This window comes from Dromiciops gliroides, chromosome 3 (genome assembly GCF_019393635.1).
Source record: "Dromiciops gliroides isolate mDroGli1 chromosome 3, mDroGli1.pri, whole genome shotgun sequence".
Taxonomy (NCBI): domain Eukaryota; kingdom Metazoa; phylum Chordata; class Mammalia; order Microbiotheria; family Microbiotheriidae; genus Dromiciops; species Dromiciops gliroides.
Window position 1 is genome coordinate 380406919 of NC_057863.1, and position 19001 is coordinate 380425919.

Below are 19001 nucleotides of genomic sequence, written 5' to 3' on the forward strand. Positions count from 1 at the left end.
CATCGCCCCACAGCAAAAGACAAGAAAAAGAAAAAGAAAGTGCCTGGTGTTAGGAGATGGAATGCCTTATTCAAGGCATAGCAAAATGTTCAGTGTCAATGGAACAGAGTACAGGGAGGGGGCAAGGGAGAGGACAGAATAAAGTATAAAAAGACTAGAAGGGAGGGCAGGTTATACAGGGTTTTGAAAGCCAAACAAAGGATTCTATTTTTGATCCTGGTGATGATAGGGAGCCACTAGAGTTTATTGAGTAGGGAAAATTGGATGAATGAAGGGACACACAATGTATATATCACGTCCAGCATTTAGCACCATGTCTGGTACATAGTCAGCACTTTATAAATGTCTATTTATTAATTGATTGATTGGTGTATGGAGAATAATTGCCAGGATTATGAGAGCATAGAATTATAGCTTAAAGGAACTTCAGAAGCCATCCAGTTTAACCCTCTCCTTTCACAGCTGAGAAAACTGAGGCCCAGCAAGGTTAAGTGACAACCAAAAGATCACATAAGTGGTAGGTGGTAGAGCTGAGATTTGAATTCAGATCAGCAACTTTACCTGAATAGAATGCAAAAATGTTGAAGATAAGGTTGGAGGCATAGGTGATAATTGTGGTCACTCTTACTTTTATGACACTTTGTGCTGTCTCCACAACTATAAGATACATGTAGTTCAAATACCACTCTTCTCCCTTTTCAAATTGGGAAACTGAATCTTGGAGTGGTTAAGTGATTGGTTCATAGTTCATACAGCCACAATGAAGAGGGCCTTGCATGCCAGACTATTGAGCTTGGAAATTACCTGGGATCAATCTTAGATGCCATCAAAGAAAGTCTGATCCCTAAAATGAGAGGGGGAAAAAAATCTTACCATAAGGCAAACTTATTTAAAAATATTCTGAAGGTAGGGTGCCAATGACAATCTATTTCATAAAAATGTAAGAGTTAGTTATAGTCAGTCAAGAAGCATTCATTAAGTTCATCTTGTATGTCACAAGATTTTTTGTCACCAACTCATTTTGTCTGTAAGAAAATCTGACCAGAGAGATTTTATAGTTTAGTCAGGGTCACATAGATATTCAAAAGAAGAAGAATGGTTTGAACCTTGGTTATCTATTTCTCAATTTATCACACTTTCCATTGTACCATGATGCTTCTTTAATTTTTTTTTTCGGGGCAATGGGGGTTAAGTGACTTGCCCAGGTCACACAGCTAGTAAGTGTCAAGTATCTGAGGCTGGATTTGAACTCAGGTACTCCTGAATCCAGGACCAGTGCTTTATCCACTGTGCCACCTAGCTGCCCCCCTCTTTAATTCTTTAAATTTCTTTGAACTCCCCAAAATAGATACACTACCAATAGTGGCAGAAATGTGATTATCATATCTATCCATCAGGTCTGATACCAGAAAACATGCGAGGATACTTTAATAGCTCCATTCCAAGCATGGACAAGTGACAAGTGTCCTTATTTAAAAACCATGACTGCAGTTCTTCTCCCACCAAATGCATCACTGACTAATAGCTAAAGTGCTGTAAGTTATCCTGCTGAGCTTCTACAAATGGAAAAGGGAAGCTCCATCAAAAGCAATAGTTTCTTTAGTTCATCAAATTTCTATTCACTGAAAAAATATGATTGTCCTTGTGGCTTCTATTTTATGATTGCTTTTATGAAGATAGTGAAGAGACAAAATATGTAGGTAAAAACACAAATTGACTTTATATGGCTAAGATTTATAGTCTTCAAAAATAGCATGCCATATTGATCTATTTCTGATTTGAAACGTTTCTTCATTTTAAAATCAGCATTCCCCACAAATAATAATAGTATCAGACAGGGACTTGTAGAGGAAAACCTCATATTTGATTTATTTCTGGGGGCTTTGAACAATAAAACCAACATTCTTTACCTAATGTGTCTTGAAACATTGTACAAAATAGTGCAAAGCATATTTGAGTCTTTCTGACAGTCTTTTCCCCTTTCCTCAATGCTTGCTGCAGGACCTGAGGGAGGAGTGTGTAAAGTTGAAAACAAGAGTATTTGATTTGGAACAACAGAATCGAACATTAAGCGTGCTATTTCAACAGCGAGTCAAACCAGCTTCCGATCTACTCCTTCAGGTATGTACCTACATGGGGAACAATCTTTGCCATATGAAACTCTACTCCTGATAGGATACTGATAGGAGTGACTCATAAATCCCTGAAAAGAATGTCTCTAGTGTCATGAATTGTGTTGAATTTGAAAGAGGACTCCACCTGGTTTTTATGCTGCATACAGATTTTTTTTTTTAATGCCAACAGAGAATTAGAAAAGGGATGCATGTTAAGACATGACCACCTGAAGGTTTCTTCCCATAAAATAAATGAAATGGTGGAAGGATCCCAAGAGTTATTAAATAATTTGCAGACTAACATTAGTACTTTGCCATTTGGTGATAAGTAGTGAATAGTTTTACGTGAAATGGAAATAGATTTCTTCAACATAGTCAAAATCTTTGCAATAAAAATGCAATAGTGGGTTGCTCTATTGCATATGTAATAATAAATTGTAGAAGTTACTTTCTTTTTTCCTTTTCCATGAGGACAAGCTGGCAAATCTAGACCCTTACCTGAGACAGTTCTTTAGATATATTACACTTGCAACAAATGTCATCTGAAGGAAATGGTCTCTATAACAATCAAGTACACTTTATATGTTCTTGTCAATGACAGGGCTTTGTGGATCTGGTCCCAGAAAAGTGTCTTTGATAAATAAACAAATGTTACCTTTACCTATCCTGGTCCCTATGTTCATTCAATGCCATTTTCTGTCAATATAGTGTACATCAGTCTATCATTTGCATATGTCAATAAAGAATGAGGAAGGGATGTTCTTTGTGTACCAATCTCTCCAAGTTTATGTGGATTGTGAAAATATTGACATTATTTCCTGTCAGTGATTAAAAACATACATAGTGAAAGTGATTCAGGATGTTTCAGTTCTTTTAAATTTGCAAGAGATCTGTCATTGTGACATGCATGGTATAATAATAATAACTAATACTCATTGTGCTTCAAAGTTTGCAAACACTCTGCATACAATATTTATCTGAGCCTCATCATAACTTGGTGAAGTAAATATGGCAGGTATTACTGTCCTTATTTTACAAATGAGGAAATTGAAGCTCAATCATGTTTTCTTGACTCCAAGTCTAACATTCTATCCACTATTCCATTGGTAGAATATTCTATTTATAATAAAAAAACACTTGGGTGTTTGAGAGAGAGAGACAGAGAAAGGGACAGAGACAAGAAATAAGATAGAAGAGGACATAGACAGAGACAAAGAAAGAGATAGAGACAGAGATTGAAGAGGAGAGAGACAGAGACAAAGAAAGAGATACAGAGAGATAGACAGACAGACAGAAACAGAGACCTTTGTCTGCGTATATCTTTAGTCCTCAATTTCTTCATCTGGAAAATGGGGGCACAGAACTCTAAACACCCTTCTTAGGTAGAAGTTTATTCTCCTATGGCATAAAAAAACTTTTCTAAAGTTTCTAGTTTCTTTAATGTCTTCTTATGACCTATTTCTTAATGTATTTTCCCTCCTTCCCCTCAACCAAACCCTCCTTTGTAACAAAGAAAGTTAAGTAAAACCAACCAATAACAGTCTGTGTGTAATATGTAACATCCCATGCTCATACCATCCATCACCTTTCTACTGAGAAATTAGGTTGATATCTCTCCTGAGACTTATGTTGGTCATTTCACTCAGTATGAAAGTTATTGCTTTTTAGTCTAAGTTGCATTTATGCTATTATAGTTATTGTGTATATCAAAGAGATTACCCATGAAAAGTACATTGCAAACCTTAAAGTGCTATATGAATGCTAGATAGCTATTATTGTGTTATCTAAACTCTGATCTTTTATTTCTGAACCATTTCATATAAATCTTCCAATATTTCTCTGAATGCCCCATATGCATTATTTCTCATGGTGCAAGAATATTCCATTGCATTCACATGCAACACTTCAGTCATTCACAAATTGCTGGACACCCAGAGACATATACTTACTCATAATATTTCTCCTTCCCCACCATCCAGAGGAAATTGTTTCATCTTCATTATTACTACTTTCCTATGTAGCAAGTTTACTTTTTCCATAGAAATATGCAGGTATAACACTAGACAGAATTGCACAGCTATAACTCAACTAAAACTCAACAAAGAAGGAGAAGAAAACAATATGCAACTTCTTTGGGCACTCTCTTCAATGTCTTTTAAAGTGGTGTTCTTCCATTCAAAATGGTGCTTCTCTCATTGTATCTCGATATATCCAAGGACTCTGTCTACCAGGCCTACTTTTTAATATATTTATGTAAAAATTGTCTCTTAATTTAAGCTGCTTTTAAAATTTTCCTTCCTATTCCTGCCCCTCCCTCCAAAAAAATTCTTCAGACTTAGTTTTCTCTCCTCATTCTATTTCCCAGCGGGGCACCTTTAGTACCTATAACATTTCACTATATATTTTTCCTTCTGGTACTTTGTTGTTTTCATTGCATATCTGAACACCTTCTTTAATGCCTTCAGTTAATGGAAGAAGGAGCCATGTCTCTTGAATCATTTTGAAGCATTTGAAGTTCTTCATAAAAACACTAGGAAGGATATATCCTCCTGCTGGGTTGCAAATATACATCAGCAAAGGGGTTAGGCAAAGGTCACTTTTTTCAATTTGCAAATGTTTTTATCCTAGTATTATGCATATTTGCTCAAACAAGCTACCATCACTCTTTGCTCATGGCTGTACCATGAGTGAGCAACCAGGAAGCATATCAGGATTTCAGCAAGGCCACTACATCCATAACCACAAGACCCATAGCTCTTTACTCTGAGCTGAGTTTCAAGGTCATTCCCAAACCTATGATCCCCAGATGGTAGTGTACTCTTAATGTGCCACTGAAATTAACAATAAACATATCTGGTGGCCCTCAGGGAAATAAGGGAAAGTTGCAGTTCGTTTCAGAGAAAGAAAGACATTTGATAAAGCTTAACATCAAAATGTAATTTGGCCCCCCAAATTAAAATAAAATAGCTCTGTGAATTGCAAAATGGATCTCATCTCTTAAATTAATTTTCTTTCTGCTTTATCTGTTAGAGCCTAATTCATAATTTATGACTCAAAAATAATATGGAAAAAAAACATTCTAACTAAATTCATTTTCCTAGGTCAGACCTGCAATAAATAAGTTTGTCATAGGGGATCTCACATCCATAAAAAGTTGTGTTTATTTTGCTTTCTCATAATCAAGATTCAAGGCTATAATTATTTCTAACAGCTGTTGAGGATACATGAATTCTTATGTCTTGCTTATTTCAAATTGTGTTTTTTCTGTAAATATAAGCACATATGTATACACATATATATGTATATATGCACACACATGTGTATATGTATATGCATACACACACATATATATATATATATTTATGGATTCATAACCACTCTTCATAAATCATGGCTACTATTTTTAGGTAAATGTGTATGTTTATTCTTTTTCCTTGGAATTTGAAGAGATCTTGTAGAGTATTCAAATGTTAGGAAATTATATGTACTTTATCAACAAAACTCAGTTGTATGATACTTCATTTTTTAAAGACTGCCTTCATTTTCCTTCCAAATTTTTTAAAACTTGTTTTAACAAGAACTCTCTGAAGTCAGATTGCCAGTTATAAAGATGTTATTGTTATGTGTTGCTATACTGTATAACATAACAGAAGGCACAAAGCTGCCTACTTTCCAAAAGCTTACATTTCTTAATTGGGCAGAAAGTCATGCAGCACAGGTTATAGGAAGGCATTGGCTCACCAGTGTGGGGTTCTAATTATCTGCATACAATTTTGGAGCATGTTGGTTTTAATTGTTCTGGTACTAGTTTAATGAAAAATTGGAAAGGTAGTGGATGCCATTTTCCTTTGACTAAAATTAAAAGAGCTACATATACAAAGAGAAGGAAAAAAAGTCTGATATTGAGGAATTCAAATTCTAATGGGAAGACTGAAAAAAACTATGTAATTCAAGATGTGTCTTGAAACTTCAGTCAGGCTAACATTAAATACATACACTGTACTAGGCATTGAGCTAGGTGATAGGGATAGAAAGATAGAAATAAAAGTTTTTATCCTCAAGAAATTGATGTTCTATCAATGAAAATATATATAAGATATACAAAATGGGGACATGTCCCAGTGTTCTCTTGATTGTAAAGATACTGTAACTGCACCATAAAAATCATAGCTTCATAGAAGTACAGCTAGAAAGGGCCTTAGAAGCCATCTGGTCCAGCCTTTTGACTTTAAAAGTTATTCAAGATGCATTTATTAAGCACTTACCTTGTGCCAGTAACTGTGACAAACACTAGAGATACAAAGAAAAGAGGAAAATAGCCCCTGTTATTAAGGAGCTTATACTTTATTGGGAGAGATAATATATATAAATAAGTAGGTACAGACAAGATTCAGTCTATTAAAAATATTTATTAAATTCTTACATTACAGGAAGATGATCTTCATTCTAAGGAAACCTCATACAGGGTTCCCCATTGAATATTTATGCAGTCATTCTCTTACCTGTAGAATGAGTTCAGTGGAATTAATTAATTCATTTATTTGTTCATTCATTTGTTTGTTTCTTCCTTCCTTCCTTCCTTCCTTCCTTCCTTCATGGAGGTACTGCGTTAAGTACCTAAGTGTGGGGATAGAAAGAAGAGATTCTCTCTGTCCTAAGCAAGATCAAATTATTATGGGAAGACTGAAAAATAATTGTATAGATAGAAGATCTAGACCGAGTAGATGGAAAGTTGTGGTGGGAGTTGATATGGTCAGACTTGTGCTTTTCTGCTTTAGGAAAATCATTTTGACAGCTATCTAGATGATATATTGAAATGGGGAGAAACATGAAGTCTGGACTAATTAGAGTTGGTCATCCTTCATGCATACTACTGTAATAGCATAAGTGAAAGGTGATAAGGGCCTGAACCAGGGTGGTGACTCTGTCAGAGGAAAAAGGGGACCATAATAGAGAAATGATTTGCAGATAGAAAGGACAAATTTGGTTATGGGTTAGACATATGAGGTGAATGACAGTGAAGAATTGAAGATAAGATCAAGGTTGTAAATCTGGATAACTGGAAGGTTGGTGGTACTTTTGACATTAACAGGAAAGAATGAAGAAATAGAAAGCAGGATGGTTTGGGTGACTTACCCAAGGTAATAAATGTCAGAGTTAAATTTGAACACAAATACTCTGACTCCAGAATCAGTATTCTTTCCACTTTGATTCACTGCCAGGTTCATAAACAACCTCCCACAGGTGGTTCTCAGATAGGTAAAATGATTCTTAACATCATTAAATAAGTACATAGGTTAAAAAAAAAACTATCTGCTCCTCCCTCCATTATTTCTGAAAGAAACTTATGACTATTACCAAATAGTCAAGGGGAGGATTGAGCATAACCCACATGCACACGCGCATATGCACACACACACACACACACACACACACACAGAAGAACAGGCAAAGAAGTCCCCCATTTTTAATCATTCTTTTCCTGGAAGATACATGGATAAATGTGTAGATATTACTGAAAGCAGATTTGGAGAGAGTCACACAAGATCCTAAAACCTTCATGAAAAAAGCAATAAATACCAAGGCACTGAAATCTTGATATTGCCAACAAGAATCCCAAATTACCCAATTTGGATATGCCATGTATGGAATTTTAGGAATAAGACTAGGACATATTATCCCTATTTTCATTGTCTGGAAAATGAGGATAATAATATCCCCTACCTTACATAGTTGTAAATATCAAATGAGACAATGCACTTAAATGTTCTGAAAACTTTAAAGCACTGTATAAATGTTAGCTATCATTATTATTACTAAAAACAATACCAGTTTGCACCCCACACAGAAGAAAAAGTGAGTCTAGCAAGCAAAAAATTTAAAAAATACTTTGTGATATCAAGGCCACCAGATAGAAAGGACCTATAGATGGGATAACACTTAGGGATGGAGTAGCATTCAGATTGCTACACGAGGTAGTAAAATCAATAAAAGGACCATAATGGTGCACAAACTGCTATTTCCTCTGTGAGTGTTATGTTTCTATAAGCTGGAAACTTGGGTATTTTGCTGCCAAAGTATTATTTTCTCATGCCTTTAGACCTGTACCCTTTAAAAAATGTATTTCTTCTTCTCTTTCGACATTTCCAAGGGTCTACTGCCTGTATCCTTGGGGCAAGAATGAAAGGATAGGATATAGGGATGTGGTATTCACATGAATTGTTGAGATCTGACAACACAAAACAGAAGTGGGAAAACATTGCTATCACTTCTCCAAAGGCTATGGCTCCCTTGCTTCCATTTCATTCTGTTGAATTGTTGTCCAGGAGGGGAGGGGCCATGGGATTCTCATTTATTCTTAGTTCTTCATATTAGTCCTCATAATCAAACTTTAAGTCTTGATCATTTCCTTTCCTCTCTCCAAAAGCCAGTCAATCTTCAAGACCCAGTTCAAGTTTCAGTGCCTATATTAAGCTTTCTTAGACTATTACAGCCCTAATGAACTTTTGATGTTTTTGAACACTAAATAATTCTAGTTTGTCCCACACAACTCAGCATGTAATTTTATACTATCTTATACTCTTAACTAATTATCTTTCCAAAGAAACTATAAGCTCTTTCATACCGGGGACCATTTTTCTATATACCCACGGGAAGGATTTACAAAGTAGTGAGGACATAATAGTGATCCAATACAAAATTGTTGATTAACTGATTAATGCCTGATTTTACATTTGGTATTTTGCTAATGCTTTCCTAAATGTTTCAGTGTTGTCTTTATAATAAGAAGAAAAGTAAAAAATATTGCATTGAGGAAAAAAAAATCTGGATTTAGCTGCCAGAACCCAGGTTCACATTTTACCTATGACACTATCTATGGGTTGATAAGCAACTCACTCAACTTTCTGATCTGTACTTTACTCTTCTGCAAAATGGGGATGAAAATAATAAGTATAGTCCCTATCTTATGCTTGTTGTGATAATCAGGTGAGAAGACATATAGAAAATGCTTTACAAGTTTTAAAGTATCACATAAATGTTGGTTATTATTATTTTCCAAGATTTGCCTTTGGTTGATCCACATCTATACAGCAAGCTGAATCCTGTTGAGGGTACTGGGTTGGTGGGAAGTCATAAACAAACACTCATCATTTTTCTCTTCTACTTAAATAGGGACAGGGTGGAGATTAGACATGCGATTTCCTTGGCATAGGGAACTTTCAGCTCAGTCATCTTCTAATAATTAGCTCTTTCTCTTCAATTTCACATCTTAAAATGCTGCCTAAAACCCATATTAGAAAAAGAAATTGAACAAGCCATTAATGAACTCCCTAAGAAAAAATCCCCAGGGCCAGATGGGTTTATGGGTGAATTTTACCAAACATTTAAAGAACAATTAATTCCAATATTATACAAATTATTTGGAAAAATAGGTGAAGAAGGAGTTCTACCAAATTCGTTTTATGACACAAATATGGTGGTGATACCAAAACCAGGCAAAGCAAAAACAGAGAAAGAAAATTATAGACCAATTTCCCTAATGAATATTGATGCTAAAATCTTAAATAAGATATTAGCAAGGAGATTACAGCAAGTGATCACCAGGATAATACACCATGACCAGGTGGGATTTATACCAGGAATGCAGAGCTGGTTCAACATGAGGAAAAATATTAACATAATCAACCACATCAATAAGAAAACCAACCAAAATCATGTGATTATCTCAATAGATGCAGAGAAAGCTTTTGACAAAGTACAACACCCATTCCTAATAAAAACACTAGAGAGTTTAGGAATAGGTGGAGCTTTCCTTAGAATAATAAACAGTATCTACCTAAAGCCATCAGCAAGTATTATATGCAATGGAGATAAATTAGAGGCCTTCCCAATAAGATCAGGGGTGAAACAGGGATGTCCATTATCACCCCTATTATTTAATATTGTCCTAGAAATGTTAGCTTTAGCAATCAGAGAAGAGAAAGGAATTAAAGGAATTAGAATAGGCAAGGAGGAAACAAAACTATCACTTTTTGCAGATGATATGATGGTATACTTAAAGAATCCTCGAGAATCAAGTCAAAAATTACTTGAAACAATTAACAACTTTAGCAAAGTAGCAGGATATAAAATAAATCCACATAAATCATCAGCATTTCTATACATGACCAACAAAGTCCAGCAGCAAGAGATAGAAAGAGAAATCCCATTTAAAGTAACGGTAGATAATATAAAATACTTGGGAGTCTACTTGCCAAGACAAACCCAGGAACTCTATGAACACAACTACCAAACACTCTTCACACAAATCAAATCAGATCTAAATAATTCGAAAGATATCAATTGCTCATGGATAGGCAGAGCTAATATAGTAAAAATGACAATACTGCCTAAATTAATTTACTTATTCAGTGCCATACCAATCAGACTACCTAAAATTTATTTTATAGAGCTAGAAAAAATAATAACAAAATTCATCTGGAAAAACAAAAAATCAAGAATATGCAGGGAAATAATGAAAAAAAAATTCACAGGAAGGTGGGTTAGTGGTACCAAACCTGGAGCTTTACTATAAAGCGGCAGTCATCAAAACTATCTGGTACTGGCTGAAAAATAGAGTGGTAGATCAATGGAATAGGCTAGGCTCAGGAAATGCAGTAGTAAATGACACTAGTAATGTAGTGTTTGATAAACCCAAAGACTCCAGCTTCTGGGATAGGAACTCAGTATTTGACAAAAACTGCTGGGAAAACTGGAAGATAGTATGGCAGAAATTAGGCATAGACCAACATCTGACACCTTATACTAAAATAAGGTCAAAATGGATACACGATTTAGACATAAGAGGTGATACCATAGGTAAATTAGGAGAAAAAGGAATAGTCTACCTATCAGATCTTTGGAAAGGAAAACAGTTTATGACCAAACAAGAGATAGAATATATTATAAAATGCAAAATGGATGATTTTGATTATATTAAAAAATTTTTGTACAAACAGAAGCAATGCATCCAAAATTAGAAGGGAGGCAGAAAGCTGGGAAACAATTTTTGAGGCCAGTACTTCTGATAAAGGACTCATCTCTAAAATATATAGGGAACTAAATCAAATTTATAAGAATCCAAGTCATTCCCCAACTGAGAAATGGTCAAAGGATATGAACAGGCAGTTTTCTGATGAAGAAACCAAAGCTATCTATTCCCATATGAAAAAATGCTCTAAATCTTTAATGATTAGAGAAATGCAAATTAAAACAATGCTGAGGTACCACCTGATACCTATCAGATTGGCTAAAATGACAAAAAAGGAAAATAATAAATGTTGGAGAATCTGTGGGAAAATTGGAACACTAATTCATTGTTGGTGGAGCTGTGAACTGATCCAACCATTCTCGAGAGCAATTTGGAATTATGCCCAAAGGGCGATAAAGCTGTGCATACCCTTTGACCCAGCAATACCACTTTTAGGTATTTTTCCCAAAGAAATCATGGAAAGGGGAAAGGGACCCACATGTACAAAAATATTTATAGCTGCTCTTTATGTGGTAGCAAGGAATTGGAAGTTGAGGGGGTGCCCATCAATTGGGGAATGGCTGGACAAGTTGTGGTATATGAATACAATGGAATACTATTGTGCTGTAAGAAATGATGAGCAGGAGGAGTTCAGAGAAACCTGGAGGGTCTTACGTGAGCTGATGATGAGTGAGATGAGCAGAATCAGAAGAAAATTGTACACAGTATCATCAACACTGAATGTTGATCTACTGTGATGGACTATATTCTTCTCACCAATGCAATGGTACAGAAGAGTTCCAGGGAACTCATGATAGAAGAGGATCTCCAAATCGAAGGAAAAAAAAAAACACTGTGGAGTATGGATGCTGAATGAACCATACTATTTCTTTTGTTTTTGGTGCTGTTGGTTTTTTTTTTCTATTTTGAGGTTTTTCATCATTGCTCTGATTTTTTCTCTTATAACAGGACTAATGCATAAATAGGATTAATGTTATTATGTGTGTATATATATATATGTGTGTGTGTGTGTATAGATATATATCTATATGTATATGTATATAGATATATAGATATAACCTATATCAGATTACCTGCTGTCTGGGGGAGGGGGGAGGGAGGGGAGGGAGGGAGAAAAATCTGAAATTGTAAAGCTTGTATAAACAAAAGTTGAGAACTATCTTTACATGTATCGGAAAAAATAAAATACCTTATATGTAAAAAAATTTAATTTAATTTAATTTAAAAAAAAAGAATTTAGGCCAAAAAAAAAAATGCTGCCTAAACCATTGAAAGATTAAGTGACTTATGCAGTGTCGCTCAAGAATCCATGTGAGAGAATGAACTTCGACTCAAGTCTTCCTCACTTTGAGGCCACACAACTTGGCATGTAATTACATGCTATTTTATACTCTTAGCTAATTATCTTCCACCCCCCACCCCAGGGGCAATAAGGGTTAAGTGACTCGCCCAGGGACACACAGCTATTAATTGTCAAGTGTCTGTGGCTGTATTTGAATTCAGGTCCTCCTGAATCCAGGGACAGTGCTTTATCCACTGTGCCACCTAGCTGCTGCTTAACTAATTATCTTTCCAAATAGACTATAAGCTCTTAACTATGATGGCTCTCTTCTTCTTGAATAATTTATCATTATTGGTATTTATATTAATTCTTTAAAGTTTACCAAGAACTTTATATAATTACTTTAGGCTTAACAATTTATGAATGTTTCTTTGAGTATTGCTATCCCTATTGCTGTCCCCAATCTGTACAGAAGAGAAAATTGAAGCTGAGAAAATTATTTCGCGCAGAAAATTTGAACTAAGGTCTTTCTGACTTCAAATATCACCCTTAAGCCAGACCCACCCCGAGGCTAGCCACCAAGCGTCTTTAATAACTGAGCTAAATGCTACATGCAAAATTCTTGCTATTCTGCTGAAGCTGCTTCCTTTGTTTCCATGATAACACAAGGTTTTCCCCCATCCTAGCTTGAAATCAGTAGGTGGAGGTATCATAGGGAGAAGCTAAAAACACATCAAGTTACTCTGTCTCTCCACACTGGTAAAAACTAAAAATATTTTTGTAAGTTTTAAAATTTGATTAAACTCTACACCATTGTGTACAAGCCATAGATTTAGATTCAGTTCCTGATCAAGGGATTCTCAATCTAATTTATATAGACCCACAAGGCAACTTGAGGAGCAATCTAGAGTGTACTTTGGGGACTTCATCCAACACTGTGGCACAGATGTTGGAAGTTTCCATCAGTGTTGAATTTGTTGCCCAGGATCATCAGAGGACTTCTGTGAGTTCATAGCTGACATCTGACAGACATTAAAACATATGGAAGAATGTGAAGAAAGGATTAAGCCTCAAGCAGTAAGTATTAGAGAAGACATTAATTTGTCAGAGGAGAAGAAAGAGGTTACTCTGAAATGAAAGGGACAGTTTGAAAGCTTACACAGCTCCTACCAAAAAGAACCTTTGATAAGGACACCAAAATGAGATTTACTTGAAATCCAGGAAGGGAAGCAAAGGATGAGCAAGGATCAGTAAAGGAAGAAGCTAGATAAAGATATAGATAGAAAAAATCTATGTCATCTTTCTTCCTCTCCCCCCGCCCCCAATCTCTTTCTCTCTCTCCCTACCTTTCTTTTTGTTCTTTCTTTCTTTTTTTTTTTTTTGTGAGGCAATTGGGGCTAAATGACTTGCCCAGAGTCACACAGCTAGTAAGTGTTAAGTGTCTGAGGCCGGATTTGAACTCAGGTCCTCCTGAATCCAGGGCCGGTGCTCTACCCACTGTGCCACCTAGCTGCCCCTCTCTCCCTACCTTTCTATATATCTGTCTACCTAAAAGTCTTCCACCAACTTGTTTTGCTCATTGTAACAATTTGATTTTTCCTTTTCTTTTCTGAAAAAATGGACACATCTGCTTGCCTTCCATATAGTATGACATGTGTATTCTTTCTTGGTGCTATTACATATCATTAAATATGGCACATGCCCTCAATTAGGATTAACTTTCCCATTACTTCCTGTTAATCAATGACTCTCTTTCCCTTTCAAACTCACTGCATGTAGTATCTGTTCCATGATTAATCTACCTGTGATTCATTCCCCACATCTCATCCTTCTCTTGGTATTTATCTATTATATTGATCTGTATTCAATGATCATTAATCCTGCAACATGCATTTGTTAAGTGCTTACTCTGTATCAAGCACTGTGCTAAGATTCTAGGTTGAAGATAGAAGATAGTCTTCTGGTAGTTGTTTGGCCTCCAATAATTCCTAGTCTATTCTGGAAATGAAATAAATGTCACCCAGTGGCCAAGTGACTATCAACGAGCCAGTCAACAATAGTATTGATTTTTCATGGTGTCAAGTTATGAGGAAATTAGAGATGTCATCTGTTACTCTGTAGTTATTTGTTTTTGAGTGGAAGCTATTGAAAAAGGAGGAAAGAGAAGAGGGGAGAGGAAGATGGTTATATGAGGGGGTGTGTGTGTGTGTGTGTGTGTGTGTGTGTGTGTGAGAGAGAGAGAGAGAGAGAGAGAGAGAGAGAGAGAGAGATTGAGATTGAGATTGCTTGGATATAGGAAAGTTTTGGTGAAAAAACTCTCTCTACCGATGCAAATTATCTCCTGTTCTTTCCATTATAACTTTAGAGAATTGCCTGAGGTACTGAGAGATTAAGTGATTTATCCAAGCTCACACAGCTAGTATATGACAGAAGAAGGACTTAAGTCCACATCTTCCTGATACCCTACACTTCATTGCCTCTGAGTTTTAAAGAGGATATTTTGAAATAACTAGAAACAGGGAAGAAATGGAGGTAGAGGTAGAGAAAGTTATTGTATATATGCATGTATGAAACAGGAGCGGGTAGCTGTGAAGTTTACTCTATGTCCAGACAAAACAGGATAAGAAAATACTAGAAGATCATAGATTATGAACTGGAAGGATCTTTATAGGTCATCTTGTCACAGAATTACCAAATTTCAGAATTAGAAACACTATCAGCAGCTTTCCTAACCTTTCCAGCCCAACCAATCATCAAAAAAGAATCCCTAATTTAATATATCCTCCAAGTGGTCGCCCAACCTCTAACCAAAGACCTCCAATATCCAACTGCTGATTTGATACATAAATTACTTAAGTAATTTATCCAAGGTCACTTAAGAAGTAGGTGGCAGAGATGAGATCTAAAAGCTGATCTTCTGCCATTAAATCTTGTTCTCTTTTCACTATGGACAAGAAAGTTCTCTTATATGATCTTCAACTTTTTTATAACCATTTTCTATTCCTGATTGTTATTAGTGAGCCTACAGTATTAGGTCCCATTGTCAAATGGGATAATTAGTTTTACTTCAAGGCTATAACTACATCTAACTAACATCAGTCAAGAATTTATTAAGTACCTACTGTGTGTGAGGCCCTGTGCTAGAAATTGGGGCCAATGGACTAATGAAATAACTTCCTTAAAGGCTTTCCACTGATTCCCCAACTCTAATCCATCATTCATGGTGCTGCCAGAATAATCTTCCTTATGTTTAGATCTAGTGATGTCACTCCTCTCCTTAAAAATTTTACTGGCTCCCTTTTGTCTACCCAGGAAAGTTTATTAGATACATCTGTCTGGCTTATAATGCTCTCAATGATGACACCAACTAACCTTTCCTGAATTATGCTATATTATTCTCCTCCATGCATTTGAGTAATGCTCTAGCTAAAATGGACTGTCAACCACATTCACCCCACATGCGTCTGCCTCTATGGCTTTGTTTTTACCTTGTTCCTTTTTCTCCTTATATTGAGGAGTCGAATTCTTACCAATTCTCTAAAACCCTGTTGAAATATCATCCCTGCAAAGCTCTTTTTGATCCTCTGCTAGGAAGGATCTTTTGCCCCTTCAGAATTCACACAGTACTTTGTTTTGTAGGTTTTTCATTCATTTAATATGCACTATTATTTGTTACAGTAATCTATGTTTATATCTGAGTTTTCTATTAGCCAGTAATCACCAGGAGGGCAGGGGCCCTTCCTTGTCTGAACTTGATTCCTCCCATCAACAAGATAGGCAGGTTCTTAATACACAGTACTTGAATCAGTGATTAAAGTCTCTCCCTTTATGACCTTGAAGCAAAGGATCCTTTCCAGTTTTCAGTGGGCAGAGAATCTGGCTAATTGAATTAAAAATCGGGCCACCTGTGTCAGGGGCTGTTTTAAGGAATTTAACTTTAAATGAAGGTTCAAAACCTGAACATAATTGAACATTATATTGCTAGGGAGTATGTGATTGAAATGCAAATTCAGGAAATGTACTTTGTCCCACAGAGAATTCAGAGCATTGTGATTTTTGTTTTTGTTTTCATATTTCAAATGTAGAGAAGAAAATCTGATTATCTCAGATTTAGTGAATTTCATGCAGCAAAGGTTCATCATGACAACTTTAGAAGCTCCCTTGTCAAACTGTTATTAAGTATTATATTTCTGTGGATTTTGGCGAAATTCTAAGTCTTCTAGAATGCAGGGGACAGATAGTACTGAGAAAGGAATGGTTATGTTTACCTGGGGATTTGATTATGCAGATTGGTACATTAATTCCTTGGCACTTGAAGTTTCAGAACGTCCATTGCTGTCAGTAGATGTCACACCAGGGAAATCTTATTCCCGGCATGAAAAGATTAAGTAACCCAAACTCTGACACGAAAGACCAGTGTTTCCAGGAGCACAAAGTAATTCTGTCTTTGTTCTGTCACCTCTTTGACCATGAGGAGGGTGTGCTTGTTTGAGAGATGCCCTGTCTCATTTGGGAGCTGCTTGCTCGGAAACTGGCCGTGATTCTCCAGCTGCCACAGCATACAAACAGGACTTGGCCATGATGTTTTAACACAAGAGGTTACTCTGGAGAACTGCTCTGCATTTTTGATGCAGTGGTTATGTGAGGAAGATGAAGCCTAAAACCAGGAAGTAAATAGGGAGGTAAATCATCCCTGTGATCTCTCAATAGAAACCTCTAACCAAACAGACTCAATGTCAAAATCAACAACATGAATGCTGGTCTGGTGCCCTTTACCTTCCGCCACCCCCCAAAAAACAATCTGCTCATATAAGACAGAAGATTCCTCACTGGGATAGCACATTGAAACACCATACCTTTCTGGGTACTAACTTAGGTGTTGGGAAAACTGGTAATGATGACAGCATTCCCACTGACTCAGGGGATGGCTTTGAGTAACTCTTTAAATATCCCTTTGCCTCACCCATAAAGCGTGGATGATTATGTCTTGCCCCTTCCTTTCTCACAAAAGTGGAAAAGATAAATAAAATCTTCATAACACTTTGATCTCTTTAAAAGAAAGGGACCATACCAATTTGATTCAATGGACATTAAAAATAATATTTTCAAAAAAAATAATATTGTCTCTGCACAAGGCACCATGCATCAACTCAAACAGTGGTGCATGATGTTATCCTGGACCTTTCTCTCACTTTTAGTCATTTCATAACTTCTTATTGTTCCATCATCGTTTTTATGCAGATGACTCCCTGATCTATATACTTCTAGCCCTTATCTCTCTCTTGAGATCAAACCCACTATCAGCAACTTTCAATCAGATATTTCCACCTTTATGTTCTTTGTACATCTCAAACTCAGCATGCTGAAAACAGAACTAATTCTCTTATTGTTAACCCTATACATCTATACTTCTAGGTATGAGAGTTCCTTCTTTGAAGTCAACTTAAATGTATCCTTTCTATCTTATCCCCCATACCTAGAGAAAATACATTCTATTTCCCCCTCCCCTACACCTCTCTCTTCTTTCTAACTTCCTTATTTCCACCTATTATGCCCCCATCTTCTTGGACATCAAAGTTAATTCTTTGAAATAATCTTTAATGTATCCTTTTTATATAACCTCCTATATTAAAACTAAACTCTTTATCTTTTTCCCCAAACTCTTCCCTCTTCTGAACTGTCAAGGGCAACATTATCCTTCATCCAGTCACAAAATCTTGGTGACATCCTTGATTACTCTGACAATCAACTCATATCCAAATAAGTTTCCAAATATTTCACTTATTTCTCTGTCGCTTACATATGTCCCCCCTTCATAGGACTACCACTCTAGTTCAAGAATTCATCTAGCACACAGCACAGTTTTTGCCCCATGATGGCTGCTTAATAAATACTTGTTGATTAATTAGTTGATAATTATTGAATTATTGCAATAGCCTTTTAATTGCTCTCCCTTTTCCAAATCTCTCCCCACTCCAGCCTCTCCATCACTCAGCTTTAGAATGATTTTCTTAAAGTGTATATGCAACCATATCACACACAACCCCCTCCATCTTACCAACTCACTCACAAAACAAACTCCAATGGCTCCCTATTACACTCAACATGAAATATGATTTCCTCTGTCATTTGAAATTCTTCACATCCTGGTTTCTTCCTACCTTTCCAGTCTTCTTACATTCTCTTTTGTTCCATGCACTCCATGACCCAGCCATACTGGGCTACTCTCTGTTCTTCTCACTCAATATTCCATCCTCTCTCTCCATTCCTTTTTATTGGTTATTCCCCATGACTGGATGTTCTCCCTTCCTTCCACCTCTGATTCTTCAGATCCTTGGTTTCCTTTAGAATTCAATTCAAATACCACCCTTCCCGTGAGGTGGTATAGTGGATAGAGCTCTGAACCTGGAATTAGAAAGAGCTGAGTTCAAATTTGTCCTCTAAGACTTAATGACTGTCTGACTGAGCAAGTCCATTAACCTCTACCTTCCTCATATGTAAAATAGGGATAATAATGGCACCTCTTTTCCAAGGTTCTTGTAAAGCATTTTGCAAGCCCTAAAGAGCTATATGG

General features: G+C 36.2%; 1 protein-coding gene across 1 annotated transcript in view; it reads left to right on the forward strand.

Annotated features, from left to right (window-relative positions):
• NCKAP5 (NCK associated protein 5) overlaps positions 1–19001 on the forward strand; it is a 1132898-nt gene that overhangs the window by 919531 nt on the left and 194366 nt on the right. Inside the window, 1 exon segment of the mRNA XM_043991612.1 lies at positions 2002–2121. Within this exon segment, the coding sequence (XP_043847547.1) occupies positions 2002–2121 (120 nt within the window).